Source organism: Gymnoscopelus microlampas (assembly GCF_963454915.1).
Source record: "Gymnoscopelus microlampas genome assembly, chromosome: 7".
Taxonomy (NCBI): Eukaryota; Metazoa; Chordata; class Actinopteri; order Myctophiformes; family Myctophidae; genus Gymnoscopelus; species Gymnoscopelus microlampas.
Window position 1 is genome coordinate 31,755,105 of NC_139944.1, and position 19,936 is coordinate 31,775,040.

General features: G+C 41.9%; 1 protein-coding gene across 3 annotated transcripts in view; it reads right to left on the reverse strand.

The window, feature by feature from the left end:
- Positions 1 to 19,936, reverse strand: part of rnf123 (ring finger protein 123) — a 197,571-nt gene that overhangs the window by 35,634 nt on the left and 142,001 nt on the right. For all 3 annotated transcript variants that reach the window (XR_014601226.1, XM_084063529.1, XM_084063530.1), the window contains exon 37: positions 12,979 to 13,217. Coding sequence is in view for 2 of the 3 variants with exons in the window: in XM_084063529.1 (XP_083919655.1) it covers positions 12,979 to 13,217 (239 nt within the window). In the remaining variant the exon portion in view is untranslated. The remainder of the gene's footprint in view (positions 1 to 12,978; positions 13,218 to 19,936) is intronic.

Consider the following 19,936-nt stretch of genomic DNA (forward strand, 5'->3'; position numbering starts at 1 on the left):
GGCACCACCTAGAGTCTATCTGTGCACGTCCCTGAAAAGTTCCATTGGAACACAGGTACCATCTTCCATTTCCTGAAAAGTAACCGTTTCCGCCCGGCAGTGATGATACACAGACTAACTCTATTCTAGATGGTTTGGCCTACAAACAAACAAACAAAAAGCACTTCTGACAGAGGTATTTTGTCATCATGCTCATTTTAGTCGGCCGTATGATAAAAGATGCCCACTTGAAATGATATTCCCCACAAAGTAGTAGTGTGGTTTGCTTTTACAAGGCTGGTTGTTATCTTACTCTATCTATCAAACATGGACTGTTGTCTCTGCTTGTTCGACTGTTATAAATCAAAAACCACGGGAAGGAGGGAGAGAGCATACACAGAAAGACGTCAAAGAGACGGACAGAAGCAGAAAGGATGACAGATAGACAACACAAGACAAAGACCAATGGTTTTAGAGCAAAGTAGATGGAAAACTATAGACAAAAGAAGAGTGACAGGCCGGCAGAAAGACAGTTCCAATAAAGCATATTGAAATTGGGTAGACAAAGACTCAGAGAGACTGTATGAGAGTAGAAAAAGAGAAACAAGAATTGATGACGCAGTCATATTAACCCATTGAGACCTGAAGCCGATTCTGCATGTCTCCTAAATCTCAACAGTATTCTGAAAAACGTATGTTTCTATATCAGTGGTGCTCAATCGTTTTCATGTCAAGGACCCCCAAAATGATATGTATTTGGCCGCGGACCCCCATCAAAATATTTTTCAAAAATAGCAGATCTTCAAGCTCGTAGCGCGACACCGAGTGCCACGCTACGAGCTTGTATATCTGCTGTTTTTGAATAGCCCAAAGTGTAAAATAATGCTTTTTAGCTCAAATCTAAAAATGACACAGTTCCAGGTCTTAATGGGTTAATACCAGGTTGCTCTCTCCAGCGTTCCCGCACGGAACCAAATGGACCCGTGATCCTGTACCCTTTCGCTCGCGGACCCACAAAAACAGCCAAAATGGCTACTTTAATGATTGAAGGACAGCCAATGACGAAAAGGTCGCTAGAAAGTGTTTAGTAGTTGATCAGTCTCTTCCTAGACCAGGCTGCAAGCAACCTGGTAAAAACAAGTGAAAGAAAGAGACAGCATGAGAGAGAGAGCCTGAGGTAAAGAATACAGACATGAAATGGTATCGGACAGATAATTAGAGATCAGGAATGCCCTTGTTGAAGACCTTACCACACACACACACACACACACACACACACACACACACACACACACACACACACACACACACACACACACACACACACACACACACACACACACACACACACACACACACACACACACACACACACACACAGTTTGCTAGTGGCTTCCCTTTCATCTCTCCTTTCTTGAACTCTCCCATTTTACTTTCCATCCTTTTCTATTTCATTCTTTCATCTTTGCTTCTGCCTTTCATCCTCTCCTATTTCAATTAGTAACTTTGCTCTCTACGAACTCTCCGTTCCTTTCGCACTTGGCTCTGTATGTTCCTACGCCCTGTCCCCCCTCCCCGTCTTCAACCTCTCTTGTCATCTTCCTCTTACTTTTTTTTGTGTGCTTGTTTCACTCCATCACCTCTCACCTCTTCTCTGTGACCTTGCTCTTCTGTTCACTCTCCATATATTTTCCCCACTCTTTTCTCCTCAACTCCCCTACCTTCTTTCATGCCTTAAAGAGTCCAACCACTGTGCAAGGAGGTTAAAGCACTTTTATTGTGTTGCCTCTTGCCCCCCTCCCCTCTCTCCCTCCACTTTTATCATGCTTTCACACTCGCCTTCACAGTTGTGTGCTACTTCAGCGCTTTTCCCTCTTTTCCTTCAAGCTACTATCCTGCTCTCTTGAAGAATATTATTCTTTCTTTTTTCCCAAACATCCTGTCCTAGTCTTCTTTCCTCCCTGTGGCTCTGCTACGCTCGTTGGCAGTAATTTCATGGCCATCAATCCAATTTCTCCATCACTCATTCAGAATGTATTGTGAATGAATGTCACCTGATATGTGTTGCCTAGCAACACAGGTTTAAAACAAATACAAACAAATGCTCCCCACAGTAGCCCACTCTTCAGTGCATCCTCTCTCCACTGCTTCTGTCCTCCCCTTCTGCCACCTCTCCATTCCTAATACATTAATCTCCCAAGCCATTTCCATTTAAATATGCTTTAATTATTGGCATAACAAGTAATACATTTGTGTTGCCAAAGTTCTCTGCCGTCACAGGTTTGTTTGTTCAATCCCTTTCCTGCCACTCGCTCAATCCCAGTCCCTCAAGTGCCTCCCCACCCCCATCCCCTTCCATCTGTCTCTCGTGGGCCAATGTGCAGGATTGTGTTTCACTGCGGGGTCTGGGTTAGTGAATATTGGCTTGCTGGAAGGCAGCCATGTCCATCTATGAAGGTGGAGGTTACTGCCTGCTGTCTGGAAGTGGAAGTGTGGAGGGAATGGTGTGAGTGAGGGAGAGAGAGAGAGAGAGAGAGAGAGAGAGAGAGAGAGAGAGAGAGAGAGAGAGAGAGAGAGAGATACCGACAGGGAGAAAGAACAAAAAATATAGAGGTAGACGTGGAGAGAGTGCAAAGAAAGAGATGGAGACAAAAAGAGAGAGCAACAAACAAACAAACAAACAAACACAAAGAGAGACACGGAGAGAGGGAGAATAACAGAGAGTGATAGAGAGACACAAAGAGAGACGGAGAGAGAGTAAGAGTAGTGGGAGAGGAAAGGCAGAGAAAGGAAGATAGAGAGAGACAACAAATATAATTAAAGAGGGAGAGGAGAGATCCATATTTGAGTCATATTTGATGGGATTTGGTGGAATATGGAAGAAAGAAAAAAGAGACAGAGAGAGGGAGATGCTGAGAGAGAGAGAGATGGAGAGAGAGAAAGTGACAGACAGTGACAGAAACTGCAGCTCATTTTAACCTGGTATGTTTGCCAGCTCTTGGCAATGAAAGCTGTTCCAAGGGCAGTGACAGACTATGATGATGGATTCATATATGGCCCAAAACTGATCACTGACAGTGGCTCCAGCCAAACTATTTAATTGTTCTGATATCCACTGTGTGCTACAGATTTTGCAAAGAAATACATTTTTCAAAATTTTGTAAAACCTTATCCCAAAAATATACAAAAACAAATAGACAAACTAGAAGAAATGCAGTTCCTGTAGAAACTGCGTGGGCTTGCTTCAGGCTAATTTGTTTTTCATTTTTTAGCAAAGTGCATTAGCCAAGTGCCTTTATTGTTTTGGGGGAATGGCCCATCGTGTTTTGACATGCAATGTCAACGTACTTTGTTTCTTGTGCCTGGGTAGCTCAGTCGGTAGAGCTCTTCATGGGATTGAACCCTGGCACCGGCAACTCGGCATATGAGTAATCCGTCTCCCAGGAGTCTAGTGCATTGTAACGGTGATAGACTCCTGTGTTCTCGGCTGATACTGACAATAAGCCCCTCCAACCTATTTCCTTTTTTCCCTTTAAATGGCTATCAGGCCTGAAGTGGTTTGAAGTGGGATAGCTCCAGAAGTATAAAGAAATGTGATAACAGCGATACAAGTCCAAAGATAGTTCTAAATATTTACATTGAAATGGAGTCTATAAGTTGAAGCCTGTTGATGTAACATGACTGCAAACAGGTGAAAAGAAAAAAGATTGAAAAAGGCCATTGACTTTACATCGGGCGCTTAAAGTAAAAAATATATATTTATAGAAACTACAAATTAAGTAAAAATCTCAAGCATGCATGTCTACAGTAAGGTCACATGTTTTAATTGTTAATCAAGTTTCTAGGTGAAAGTATGAAGGAATAGGTGTACACATTTGATCACTTATGTTTTAAAAGTTAAATACCTCAAAAACTACAAAACATTTCAAAGTAAAAAGTTCATGCATGTGTTGTTTCTAGGTGAAAGTATGAAGTTGTGAGGTCCCTAATTCTTACATTGAATTTCACTATAAATGAAAGACTTATAAAGTAAAATATGAAAAAAAAACTAAATAAATGTCCACAGTAAGCTGAACATCTTGCAGTTTGAATGAGGTTTCTAGGAGAAAGTATGTAGGACTGGTTAGTGACCTAAGTTTTTGAGGAGAACAATAAAAAAAGAGTGAGGAGAACTTTGCTCGAGCACACCATAAACATAACCCATCCGTAAGAGAAATATAAACAGCAAATGCACAGGTTGAGTATCCCAGGTCTACTTTCGTGTAAAGCGACTTTGGGTACTTAGAAAAGTGCTATATAAATCTGAGCTATTATTATTATTTGTTTATGATTGGATAGGTGTATCCTGCCTCTGCCTCTCCCTAGTTCTACATACTTGCATGTATCACTGTTTCTGCACACTCCCAGGCTATCATTCTGTCTATTACCATCTGTATGTCCATTCTCTGTCTGTCGTACTGTATATCTATCTAACCATCCATCCACCCATTCACCCTTACAATGATTTAAAACTCAAAAAATTGTCATCAGCCGCCGCTAAAAGTCACTGGAGTGTTTTATTAGCTCCTCAATCGCCTTCAAGTCTTCTACGTTGCATCGCGAGCACATGTGGTGTCATCTGTTCTGTCTGAGTCCTGGCAGATGGTCTCCAACTGTAAATCACCTGAACATCTTTAGGAGCAGATATTTATTCAGCACATAGCCAGGGATAAGAGATAATGGGAAAGGCTGGTGGTTATCTAAAGGTTACCAAATGGGTTTACAGATTGCCTAAAAGGTCTATGCTAATATTTGGCAATCTTTGACAGCTGAACAGATGCAGCAAAGACCCACTTTGGCACTGTACTGTAGTATCATGTGGATTTTAATTAACATCGGTGGGTGTGCTTCTTCAAGTAGTCGCCAGGTAGCGCAGTGAAAACTAGTGTGTTTACCAGTTCCCATGTTACATGTATGAAATTATCAATGTTTACTACTAGTAGTCTAATGCAATGATTCTCAACCTTTTGTGGATCAGGGCCTACACGCCCGCCCGCACGCACGCACGCACGCACGCACAGTATATGTAGGACAGACATACAGTAGATGATCTTAGATGAATCAATGTCACGGCATAATGTCATACATGCATGTTTTACAAAGACTTGATGCAGAGTGGGCAGAATATGACATTTAAGTGGCAAAACTGTGTATCACGGCAATCTGTGTCTTTTGCACGAAGCAGAAATACCTTCAAATAACCCAACAAAGACTTTCCTTTGGGCCACTTGTTCATAGAAAGGGTGTAGCATAGCTAAACTATTGATTCGGCCTTCCTGGCCTCTTGGATTGATATGACTAACCAGCAAACCATATGCTGCAGCAACATGAAATAATAATCCATTTCGATTCGAGGTGTGCACCAACACATTACCTTGGATAGTCATAGTGGGGTTCTTATAAAAGAAAAGAGAAATAAAAAAACGTGGGATCGGTACCTAGATGTTGGCTTTGAAACATTTGAGAGGAATTCTAAAACGCTGTGGTTACGATACCACAGTTTGCAGGCACACACGGTATTTCGCAATGAGCTGTGCTTCTGAATTATGTTAAGATAATGAATAATATTATACGGTAATATTAGGCTATCACGTGTCATTATATTAACCCCATGAACCCTAGTAGCATCCCTATTCTGGGGTGAACATTCTGTGAAAATAGTGAGCTTGTAACAGGGCTGGACATTAACTTTTTGAGGCACTTGTCCTTCGGACAAGTACACTTCCCATTCACTTGACCAGGCACAAAAGTCACATGTCCGGGCTCAGGCTTGTAGATAGGCTATGTTTATATATATCCTCAGTATTAGTGAGTATAGAGCCCTAGGGGTCCCCAGTCAACTTTGTGTATAGGGTTACATTTCATTTAACGATCAAACAATCTATATCTCCACCCCTAACCGATATTAACTGACTATGTATCATACAGCATATGGATCATACAGTAAAATGGTAAATGGTGCATTTATATAGCGCCTTTAGTCACAGTGCTTTACAATGTGCATTACATTCAGCCATTCACACACATGCACACACTGAAGGCAGAGGAAACCATCCAAGGGACCAACCTGCTCATCGAGATTAATAAGAGGTTAAGTGTCTTGCTCAAGGACACTTCGACAGTAACCCAGGGGGAGCCGAGGATCGAACCGGGAACCTTCCGATTCCCAAGTGGCCGCTCTACCTCCTTAGCCAGCCTCAATATTACATACCATTCGTCCCCTACCAAAGTTTGTGGGAGAGAACTATTGTTAAAAAAATATATTAAAAAAAAGCGCCATCAATCTTCAACCTCACCTCAAATTTGACTTGTGTATTGAGGGGTGTACATAGAGCACAATGCCAAAATCCACAAATTCAAAAAGTTGTTTCTTTGTTTTTCCCTTTTATTCCTTGAGCCCTGATAGCTCGGAGCGTTGTGTTGGAAGCAACCACAGTTCACAATTTCTCGAGATTGTCTGCTTTGTAAATATAATGTAATGTAGGTCTGACATTAATCCCCATATTTATCATTATTATTTATTTATTTGTATTATTATAGTGCTAAGCTGAAGTCTTAAGCAACTATTCTTGTTCAAGCTGACCTAGTTGAGTTGCAGTCTTCTCATAGTGTAATCTCCTGTTAAAAAGAAAGTCTGTTCAGAGATTGGGAAGGTTTATATGATCTGCTGGCAATATTGTTGCAAAAACCTTTCCTAGGAAACAACTTTTCATAGGCAACTAGACAAAATGTGGTCCTCGGAGAACAGGTCTTCGGCAGGACGGGTTAACTTAAAGATAATGTGTACCGATGTGTGTGATGTTTGGAAAAAATCTGTAGGAGTAATAAGAAAAAAAGTGTTTTGCAAAAATTGGCCTTCTGGTGGCGCTTAAACAGGCCGATGTGGAACATTTGGGGCAGAAGTTCTGCTCTGGCCTCCAGGGAGTGTGCGTGCAAAGTTTAATTCCGATCGGTCCAACGGTGCCAGATATTAGCTGTACACAGATGGACGGACGGACAGACGAACACACGGCCACATGATTGGAAGGACAGGGGCGAAAACATACAGTAGTCTCGGCCACGCCTTCAGCCTGGCGGAGACAATTAACTACTTATAGTGAGTAGTTTGGTACCACACATACAGTGCACAAACACACAATAAACAATGTATCCATGTCCACATAAAGGAGAGCATGTACAAGGACACAAATATTAAAGGTGCAGTATGACGCACACGCACACAAAATCATTTAAAATCTGAATTAAATATTGCATTTGACCTGAACAGCAGGGTAGACACCATTAATTTACTCTCCTCTCTTTCTGTACATCACATATATAAATGTGAGTTCAATCTGAATCTGTCATATTCTGTCTCTGTACAGTATACAGTACGATCACACAATTAAAGGGATGTTTAACTTTCAAATAAATAAACAATATATATAAAAAATAAATGAAAAAAGTAATGGAAAATCCAAAGCCCCCTCACGCATTAGAATGTCCTTCTAATGCGTGAGGGGGCTTTGTATTTTGGACCAGTAAATGGACCGCTTCTTTGTCTATTAGGGCAGCACATCCCCTGATTTAACTAGGATAACTATAAATGATTTTAATTCCAAGTGGGACACCAGATATAAGCCTTGGGGAGGACAAAGAGTGGCTTGTAACTCCCCAAGGGGGAACCCAACTCTCCTCTAGCAAAGTCACTAGAAGATGAACATGGGAGGGAGGGGGGAGAGAGAGAGAGAAAGAGAGAGAGAGAGAGAGAGAGAGAGAGAGAGAGAGAGAGAGAGAGAGAGAGAGAGAGAGAGAGCGCGAGAGCGAGAGCTTCCAAGGTCAGATACCACCACATCTATGGGCTTTGTGTATTTCCATTTGCTTGCTCTCTTTATCTATCCGTCTATACTCTTCTAAAACACAAAGCTTCAATTGCCTTAGTTATACTGCTTGTACACGCACGCACGCACGCACGCACGCACGCACGCACGCACACACACACACACACACACACACACACACACACACACACACACACACACACACACACACACACACACACACACACACACACACACACACACACACACACACACACACACACACACACACACACACACAGTAATATAATGGCCATCCTGCTTTAACAGGTACCTGCAAGACAACACAGACAAGGACAAAAGACACAAAGAGAAACCATTCCCTATTCCTTCTTCAATTATGCTAATAGTGTATCAAGACAGCAACAGGTGTCTTCATACATATAGAATACAATACACAGGTTGCATCAATGTCAGGCACAACATCATAGGCCTAATGTGTGTTGATTCCCAGAATGTGGGAGCACAATTGTAACACAAATAAGTGGATAATAGTGTTGGCAGAAGAGAAGAGAAGAGAAGAGAAGAGAAGAGAAGAGAAGAGAAGAGAAGAGAAGAGAAGAGAAGAGAAGAGAAGAGAAGAGAAGAGAAGAGAAGAGAAGAGAAGAGAAGAGAAGAGAAGAGATCAAGAGAGGCGTGTGTTCTACTCAACAGATTGCTGTGTCTCTGGGCAACCACACAAAAGGACAAATATGTCACGTGAAAAAACTCAAGGTTGTCAGGACAAAAAGGGACATAAATGATTAATTACCAATTTCCATGATGAACCTGGACACACCTAGAGCCTAGTCTAGGGATGGGACTATATGAAAATTACATGTCACGATTATTGTGGCAAATAATTGCGATTAACAATATAATCGCGATAATCAGAATATGCTTAACTTAAAACGCCACTTTTGTTAACCACTTGAACCCCCAGCATCCCTATCCTGGGGGGAACATTGGCCAAAAATAGCCGATCTACATTTGCGAGCTTGTAGATCTGCTATCTTTGGCGAATCAATTAGTGTAGAGTGAAATAACAGCGTACCAACTACGTACTTTACAGGTCCGTTTTATCAAATATAGAGGGTTTACGTGGTACTGAATTTGCAGCTCAACAAAAGCTAATTCATCCTAGGACAATTTCACAATAAATTGGAATCTCTGCGATACAATTATTGTGAGTGTTTTTTTTTTTATCACAATAAACGATAATAGCGATTATCATCCCATCCCTAGCCTAGTCAGTGTTTAATGTGTATAATGCGTTTAAAAACACATTATAAACACACATGCACACAGAAATACAAGAGGGAGCGAGTTCTAAAAACACAGAGCTTTAACTACTTCAGAATCTCACTCGTAATGCATTCAGAACTGAGGCTATGCTCATAGGTAGTCCACCAGAGGAGTCCTCTGAACTTTTCTCCCCCCCTCCCTCCACGGCCACCGCCCAGTGGAATCCTCTACCAGCAGCCCTGAAACATTGAAATTCCCTATTAAGTTTGAAGTCTGCCCTAAAATCACAGCTCTCCTCAAATTCAAATTGGTCTCAGCTAGACACGTTCTCCAGCAGCGTTGCAAACAACTCACTCCTTTAGTGCAGGGGTTTCCAACATTTTTCAGACCAAGGCCCCCTTAGCTGAGAGAGAGATGAAGCATACCACTACATATTGTATAACACTGTTGCAGATTAAACTTCTTCATAGACATGTCTGACAGCACTATCATCAGTGTTGTGTAAATGTATGGGTGTTTTTTTCTATCAATATGTTGGATTCATGTGAACTTTCAGACATCTAACTACTTAACTCTTTGACTGCCAGAAATAAAACATAATTGTGCCACGCCACTGCCAGCGATTGTTTTTTTGGGGGGCGAGTCGCCGCGACATCGGTTCCATAGTTGTGTTGAATGTAGGCTGTTTTCCCCAAAAACCAACACAAACAACAGAAAAGCCATTCTTCCAGATCGAATTACAAGGGAGAGACCGGGATGTTTTTCACTGAAAACACGAAATCGCGTCAAAACTCATCAATGGTAGGCTGCGCCTTAGCAGAATCTGACGATAAATCTCGTCAGTGGCAGGCAAAGAGTTAAACCCTCTATACTATACTATACTAGTAAATGTGACCCTTGACTCTGTACTTGGCCTATTCCCCCCCTACGCCAAACCTATTTGCCGAAATAGCCGATCTACAAGCTATATCTGCTATTTTCAGAAACAGAAAACACCCAAAAATTAGGCGGCCCCCTTGTAGTTAACTCTAATGACCCCCTTGGTGTCCCGGACCCCCTGTTGAAGACCCATGCTTTAGTGAGCTTCACAACGTCGTTGTGAGTGCCATCCTAGGGCTCAAGTGGTTAAAGAAACTGAGGTATAACGTAATGTATACGTAACAAGTTGATAAAATAATATTCATACACATGTAGCTACTTGAGACCTCTCAGTTTAGATGGATTGTTTTTCTGCAGTGGTGTATACTGATAAAAATGTCAGAAATCAACACGGTAATTTCCGGCCATCGAGTTCTTCAAAACCCTCCAGATGATGCCTGGCATGGTGTCTACGGAAACGGCTTGTGTTGCCATGGCAACAGCAAATGGCTGGCGCGGTGACGAGGTGACGTCTCTTGTTGTGACTGATTGCCTAACAGGCAACTTAGCATTCTGCTAGGGTCATTGTTGAGACACAGATACACCCACACACACACACACACACACACACACACACACACACACACACACACACACACACACATATACACACAGTATAAAGTTGCACTAGCTACCAACTGTATGATGCGACTATAAAAACCTTGAACACATGCCAAATCCAAGCAAAAGCACGCACACACACACACACACACAAGCAGACAATACAAAGGGAGCCTATTACAATGTGACTGACACGGTCCATGTGTATAATGGTAAAGTGTCACACGAGGAGGGCTATGTAACTTACCAGCCTCTGAATATTCAACAGCGAGGACAGATTGATGTTTCCCGAAAGAAACCCTCCATTAAACTGAGTGACAGACCTACATCAATCTACCAGTTTCTTCCTTACATGCGTCCGCATACTTTCACATGCTATTACTTATAGTCGATGTGCTTCACAATCTCCTGAGATGTCTGTCTGTCTGTCTTTTTCACTCTCACTGTTTGTCTCGCTGATTATAGGCAATATGGTCAATGTAATAATATACACCCCCACACACATTGTTATTATATTTAACTTAATAGATATAATCAATAGAAAGTAATTATGAATCAAATAGGCTATGAAGGTGAACAAATTAAAAACGGGTAAAGATGTGATCGGAATCATTGTAGAGGGTCCTCCTCTGGTAAGTTTTGATGCCTTGATGCCAAATTTAAATCCTTCCCCCAGGATAGTGGTGGCCTACCATGCGTTTAAGGCTACTATACTGTTATATTGTTGTTGTTTTATTAATACAAAATGTATGATTTTTTGCTGGTGCTCCTACATGTTGTAATTGGGACCACCAATGCTACCAAGTAAAAAAGTACATTTTGAGCGCTGTGGAACCATGCACACAGCAACTTCAAAGACTTCAAAATCTGCAATGAATAATGTAAATACTTTGCCATTTCTCTTCACTGTTACTATTGTTGCTATTCTTAGTTATTTCTTTGTTATTCTCATTATTGCTGCTACAATGTTGAGGAACCAGAACAAACGTTTGAGTGTGTAAGATGTGACAAACAATACAAATATTGAATCCTGAAAGAAAAGATCCAAAAACAAAAAAATCTCAAATATGGGATAATGGGACCTTTAAAGGGAAGCTTCAATCACAGGAAGAAGGGAACAGGTCTGTTTCCAAGTTGTTAGTCAAAGCCCCAGGCAAATTAATTAAGAATGGAGGCCCTGTGAATGTTTTAGTGTGTATTGTCTAAAACCTCACCTCTTTCAACTCCACCTCACCCGCTAGCACACCTTATTTCATTGCATCTGCACATGGTGCCTTTTTATATAGATGCTAGTTATGTTATTTGGATAGAAGTTTTGCTTGTTCACAAATGCTATCATGATATATAGTATATACTGTAGAAGATAGTACTGTATGTTATTTAGATAGATACAGTAGATACCAGGTTTGATATCTACAGTATCTGGTATCCACAGAAACTTTGTCATTTCCCCCCGCCTTTTTTTAGAGTAGCCAATTATTTGTTACCCCTTTTTCTCCCCAATTTAGTCGTTGTGCCAATTGATTCCTTCCTACACACATTTCTGCTGTTGTATCCTACCGACTCGCCTGCCAGTGAGGAGCCCCCACCGGGAGGACGCAGAGCCTTCATCCTACTCCTCCCGCCCAACACTCCCCGCTGACAGGTGCCGCTCCAGCCCGTAGGAGTACACGCAATGACCAATATCACCCTCGCCGCCCGGCTTCCCTCCCCCGGACATGTGCCAATTGTGACCAATCGAACCCACAATCACCGTGGGGGTGGGCAGGGAACTTTACCACTGTGCCACCCGGGCGCCATCTACTTGTTATCTTAACACTAACTGATCAGACCTTTGTAAATTATTATCCTGTTCTTGGTTGACTAGGGTTCAAGCCTATTACTGCAACCTTGCACTTTGAAAGTCGCTGGATAAGAGCATCTAAACGTTTAAATTGTTGTTGTAAATTATATTGACCCAGGGTGAGACTGTGAAGCCTCTGTTCTCTCCTGGTGCATGAACTACAGTAAAACTATATTTAGTAGCATCGAATGGCTTCCATCTCTCCACTTTTTACAGTTTCTAATTAGTAATTATACATATCTAAATTACAATGGTTTAAAATGTGTTCAGCATTGCTTTTTCAGGGATGGGTCTGGACTGGAGTCAAAATGGCTTGGAAAGCTCTATTTTCAGTCTGTACTCACGCAACAAGTCAGCATTTTGTTTATAGCCCCCACTTATAAAAGGTACAGATCTGGACAAGATTTCATCTCAGCCCTGGAATGACTGAGGTCATGGACCACCTACAGTATATCTAGTTTAAACTAACCTGAGCATACCCAACAGAGCTAGCTTCAATCAAAAACCTTCCGGTCACATTCACACACAGTACGCCACTCAGTCTGTGGAACTCACATGCGTGCAGGGAGAAGTGCTTGTGATCCGTGGGGGCCGTGCCACCGGGAGCCGAGGGGATGGTGGGGGTCATGATGGTGGAGCCCAGGGTCCCTACGACTGGGGGTAAAGTGGTGGCAGTTTTGCCTAGCGCTGCTACGGTGGAGTTGGAGCCGTCTCCTCCCTCGCCCAGTAGGTGTTGGATGGAGTGGAGCTGGAAGCAAGGGTCGGACAGCAGGACAGAGGCAGCGCGGGATATCCTAAGAGAGAGAGAGGAAGGGAATGGATGACAGAGAGAGAGAGAGAGAGAGAGAGAGAGAGAGAGAGACAGGGTAGTAGGGTGGAGGAAGGGAAGGGAAAGAAAAGGACACATTGTTAGAGGTTGCGTTTTCTCTGTTACGGGTTGCGTTTTCTCTGTTACGGGTTAACATCTTTAGGCAGGGAAGTGACCCTCCTGCCCCCCTTCCATATACATACATGATGGTATATATACAATATATATAACTAGATCCAACCATCAAATAAATATTCACTTCCACAGGTAGTTGTAATAATAATAAATAATACAATAAATGTTGTACAACACATATCAAGGAACAATATTGATTTTCTTACTTCTTCTTTGTCCTGTTGGATATTTCAAGAAGCTTTTTTACCTTTTGTGCCATGAATAACAATAATGGGACAGAAAAGGGGTGAATGCCAAGGGTGACTATGGATTATAGAGAGAGAAAATGGTGCCAATTGACTGTATTATGAACTTAAATTAAAGTTTAAATGTACAGTATACTTTGTTGTATGTCAAATAGCAGTAATAACAGGTCTACAAGCTCACAACATCTCACAACACAAGGCATTGTGAGCTTGTAGATGTGCTATATTTTTGTAGAATGTTCGCATATTTTTATCTATTATGACATGCCCAGAGTAGGGACGCTATAGGGCTCATGTGGTTAAGCTCGCCATTAGGAGCTAGTGTGTGATACTTGTTGGATGACGTCTGCAATCCTTCTATGTTGGCGAAGAGTTAATGAACATCGCAGAACCACAACGCTAAATGACCCTGGGCATTATGCTTTTGCTGTTTTGAATTAGTAATGCTGTTGTTGTTTTGAGAGGCACTGATCTTTTCAACCTGAATGACACAGAGAAAAGATGGGTTTTTCTGTTCTGGGAATCAAGACCACTTTAGCCTGTTCACAATATTTTGTTTCCGAATCATCTCAAGATGAGGGAAAATGCAATATAAGGCAATCTACCACAGAAAAAGATTGCAAATGCATTTTTCCTTCAACAATCTCAAGCAATACGATTTGATGATGCCCGAAAATCACATTATCCCTTATCAGTCAATTGAAATGACCTCAGCATAGGCCTCATTATCCTCTAACTGATAAGTGGAACAAGCCAGTTAAATGTCATTAAAAAAGCATTAATAACCCTGAACACGCTCAGCAACCATAGAGCAAGCCACACAAAAGGGAGACTACCTTTGGGGTTTCCTGTACAGAAAAAAAGCTAGATTTTGCACCAGCCTACTCAGGAACGATGCAAGTTTGGAATGCATGCCCCACCCGGATATGCAATTCCCAGACGGGTATAGACCTGGGACTACAGACGGACACACAGACACACAGATAGAGATTTCACAAAATTATAGTCGGTATAGAGCGGTTCCTGTTGGGAGCGATGTAATTTGGAAATTCATGCCCAACCTAGTTATGCAATACCCGTTGTACCCATTGTCCCTTTTATGCCCATATATGGACATTTCTGTATCTGTCTGTCTGTGTACCTTTAATGCCCATATATGGAGTTCTGTGTCAGGCATGCCCAAATATGGAGTCTAGGCCAGTCTATGACGTCATAGTGATGACTTCAGCACGTCCTCGGCAATACGCATGCCGAGTTTTAACTAAACGCCACTAAAAATATAGGACACTCCCATGTGGATATAGAATTCTCCAAAATATAATTATGGCTAATTTTCATAGTGTATTATGATACATATCACATAAGTTGTTTAGCTTGTATGGATTCCAAGAAACTGCTCCCACCACCTCTTAGGAAGTTGACCACTGGCTTTTTCTTGGAATTGAAGCGGTCGATGAATCGTCAGCTTTTAACAAGCGCCTTGCGTGTCTCGGCTTGCTCTCTCTCGCACAATCGCACAGCCATGCTCAGAATCATTCTCACACAATGGACAGATCACACACTCTCTCTCTGTGTGTGTGTGTGTGTGTGTGTGTGTGTGTGTGTGTGTGTGTGTGTGTCCATCTGTCCTTCCGGCACCCTCTCTCTTTCTTATTCCCAACATCTAGATGCCTCCTCTCTCTTGGGGAACCCACTCACACACTCTCTCTCTCTCTCTCTCTCTCTCTCTCCCCCCCTTTGTCTCTCAATTTAACTTACACACCCCCCCCCCTCTATCTCTCACTGTTTCTCCTACTCACTCAATGTATTTGATCCGCACAGTCTTCACTCGGTGTAGTCTTGCTAATGAAGCTCCCTCAATGCCACGTTGCCTCCCTCCTCCCAACCGTACTGTACCTCTCGCTCTCTCTTTCTCTCTATAATTCTCCTGTCTGTTCGGGTATCCCCTGCGGCTCCACTCAATCCATCCTTTACACATCAATCATTTACAGAGGGGCTTTCCACTGGACACAACTCTCACTCTCCCTCAATCCATCACTCTCCCCTCTCTCACAACGTGCTTATGAATTGCCTTTGCAACATCTCTCTCTCTCTTTAACCCTTGCATGCTCTATCTTGCTTTCCCTTTGCATGTGCATTCACTTTCACTCCATTCCTCTGACAAGCACGCCCTGCTCATTGTCTACTGTCTTTCAGAAATACCTCATTGTAACAATGTTTTTTGTTACACCACTACTGACTGAGAAGTGCTATGCTCTCGTTCTCTGACCATTCCCACCTTATGAAACAATTCCAAACCTATGAGTAGTTTGTTAAAATAATAGGGATTTCCTGTCACCAGCAGGTGACTTAGAGATGTGTGAGCCTAGTCGACCTGTCTACTAAATGCTGCTACACCAACTAATCATTTACTAAATGCTTGTAGTTTAAACTATTAATTAAATTGAAATATACATACATAGATACTGTATATACTGTATTTTAATTGAGATATATACATTTTGTTTCAAAATGTCTATTTTGCAGCCAAATTACTGTCAGGTCTTAATGAAAATGTTGCTTTTAACAACCGCAGACACGCGCCAATTAATTATTATTAACGACGGCAATTTGCGGGCCTAATTTGGCCTGTCACACCAGTGTGCGCAGTAATTGTCAGCAGCCTGGCATTCCAAATGGAGTGAATGCACACTTGAGGAGAGCAGAAAAGGAGAGCAAAGTTTGAGAGTATTTGAAAGTATTTGAAAGAACATAGGAACATTGCATAGGCCGTGTCCAATGAAACTGGCATATAAGAATTTCACTGGAGTGATGAGAAATCACATCCAATACAAACACATGGACGTGAACATCCAAGCCAAGAGTAACATTGTTACGCTGGAGGTAGCCTTGTTCCCAACCTTTACTCATCTGCAAAGAGAAAAGCCGGGTCACGACCTAATGTAGAGTGTCTATAGGGGCGGGACTTGTATGTATTTTCCCCGGAAACAATCTTTTCCGACCAATCACAACACTTGTCATCCACGGAGAATGTTAACAGATTTGTAAAGCGTCACGTAATTTCCTTGGGCGATACTTCCGCCACATACCGGTACTTCCGTTCAGACACTCAACCGTCTAGGTCTTGCCCAGTGTGAGCTGGAGGTAGCCTAGCCAAAAGCAGCCCCGTAGTAGCTTGTTTACCAATATAGTATTATTTCGGTCGATAAAAGTACAAATAAAAACTCATTAAATAGATATGCTTACCACTCAGCTTTGTTGAAGGCAAATGCTTAAAAAAAACAGCCTGCTTGTATTTACTAGCCATTTGCAGACATGCAGTATATGCATATACAAAATGTAGATGCTTCGAGATGCATCGTAGAATCAAATTGAGTTATTAGCATGTGAATCGTAATCAAATTGAATCGTGAGGCTAATGAAGATTCATGCCTCTAACATGTTCCTGATTCCTTCATCATCTGTCTGTCTCTTGCTCTGTTCTTTCTACTATTGCTCACTCCTAGTTTCTATCCTGTGGCACTGGCAACCTGCTATGACGTAAGTCAGACACACAAATAGAGAGAGCATTGTAACAATAAAGTCTGAGAATAGATGCCCCAAAATTATGTTTGGCATAGTTAATGACCAAATGATGTTGGGAAATTATATATCTGCTATATGACAAAAAGAAAAAGAAAACAATGTAGTAAAAAACTAAAGTCATAAGTTATTCATGCACCAGATTACACACAATGACAGAATGAGATGTTGTTGTGCTTGTAGGCTGAAAACTGAATAATAAAAAAAAAGAGTCACACTGTCTCTACCCACGCACTCTCTCACATCTTACACACACACACACACACACACACACACACACACACACACACACACACACACACACACACACACACACACACACACACACACACACACACACACACACACACACACACACACACACACACACACACACACACACCACATCTGAATCTTAAAGTCCCACACCCTATACCTATTTGCTACTTAGTTTTGTGCTACAAGCTCACAACGCAACAAAGCATACCTGTATGTCAGCCATTACTACAACCATGCACAGTCTTTCTGCTTCTCTGCCTTTGTTTCTTTTACTTTTTCACACTACGTGGTGCTCTCCCATGCATACTACTCACATGGTAAACACACATGAGCTGGGCTAACCTCAGGTTTCCGGACATGGATGAAAAATTATAAAAATGAACTGATTCAGTTAATTTACTGACACGTTACAGTATAGGTTACAGTCAAGCACATTATTTTCACATACACTGTTTACTGCCTATATACAATCGTCGTTCTACACCGTGTTTAATCATACTCCCTCTGGTCTCTCTCTCATGTAAGCAGTGGTAGTTCTAGCTTGTATGGTGCCCTGGGCCAACCACCCAGCATCAACGTCTGACACCCTAAATGCATTTGTTGTACAATTAAATATTGATGTCTTTGTGGCAGGGTGCCATGGTCTAGGCCCCGTCTGTGAGCAGGGGAGGCTCTGCAAACTCACCATTTCGACAAAGTTATGACCCACACAGTGACATGATAAACAAATCACAAATGAGTGGCAGAAAACCAATCGTCAATATGTCACCATTTCAAATGTGTGTAGGGAAAAATGGCAGGTATGATGAAGGCAACATTTTTGAGCAGCAGCTTAGGATTCTTACAGGGTTTAATTTAAATGTTTTATTATTATTAGGAAAAAAGCTGTGAGCCCCATGAATGAACATCTCTAGTGCTTTCCATTTTGCACCATCACAAACAGTTCATATGATGGTGTTTGTAGTTCATATTTCTTTTTGCCCTACTCAAGTACCTAAAGTGCCACCATCACTAGTTTGAATGTGCACTTGCGTGCATGTGTGTGTGTGTGTGTGTGTGTGTGTGTGTGTGTGTGTGTGTGTGTGTGTGTGTGTGTTTTTTGATTTGTACATGGACCAGGCTTTTCACGATAAACATTCAAAGTACCAACCATTACTTAGAATCATAACAAACTTTGGGTATATAGATGTAGACTCTGCATACTCATATTTGGAAGCCTGGGCCATGTATATAAACTGACCACGAGTGGCCTGAAAATCGCTGGCATGACAAAGAGCAAAGCCAAACAACTTTCAATACAACATATTGCTCTGTTTCAGCCGTTATAGGCAGTTTGTCTGTGTGGAGGAGTAGGTACTATATGTACCCTTAGGTGCCCATGAACCCTGTTACATTTGTTTCCCTGAAAAGTTATATTAAGTTGTGGATTCTGTGTGGAATTAAAGTGTGTGTGTGTGTGTGTGTGTGTGTGTGTGTGTGTGTGTGTGTGTGTGTGTGTGTGTGTGTGTGTGTGTGTGTGTGTGTGTGTGTGTGTGTGTGTGTGTGTGTGTGTGTGTGTGTGTGTGCGTGCGTGCGTGCGTGCGTGCGTGCGTGCGTGCGTGCGTGCGTGCGTGCGTGCGTGCGTGCGTGCGTGCGTGCGTGCGTGTGCGCGTGCGCACGCGCCCGCAAGAGGATTTGGTACATTCAAACCTCTCTCCTTCCTCACTCTCAAAAGCCAATCGCTTTCTTACAGTACTGTACATCTGACTTCCTACAAGAAAGGAAATATCAATACATTTTTATGACTTCCATTCTATTCTTTCTATGCCCTTCTTCCCCTCTAAATGCCCCACCCCACCCCTCCTCTCGCTATACACAGAGGAAAAATCGTTCGGCTTCCCTGGCTCTGAAAGAATTTTGACCATTTATAGTGTACAGACTTCAGGCTTTCACACTTTCTAGTCACCAAGATGGAGATGTCCAAATGGAGTTCAAATGTTGGACTGAACCAATCATTTGAGACAAGTTTAATATGAAACAAAATCAGGAAGTGGAACACTGCAACGGTCAGGAGCCAGATTCAAACCCAAAATGTGACAAGTACACGTTGTATGCTTAATGTGCAAACAGTTGGCCCAACATGGGTGGGAAGTAAACACCAGCTGCCAGCCAAATGCTGGTAAATATTAGCTGCAGCTGATGCCTTTGTTGATTGTTCTGTATGACCTAAGTTGTTGAAAATAAACAATAAAATAAATAAATAAATACTGTAAATGTCAGAAATGATTAAAATTAATCTCTTAAACCCAATATACTTAGTTGACCAGGGTCCACCTAGGGTCTACAGTATACTTGGTCTACTCCTTTTCCCCCTCTACATTAAATCTCTTCGCGAAGCTACAATGTATATTTTCACACGTTGTGAGCACATGCATTTTTGCCAAATGTTCGCCCAAGAATAGGGACGCTAGGGTTCATGTGGTTAACTGAGGAATATCAATCACTA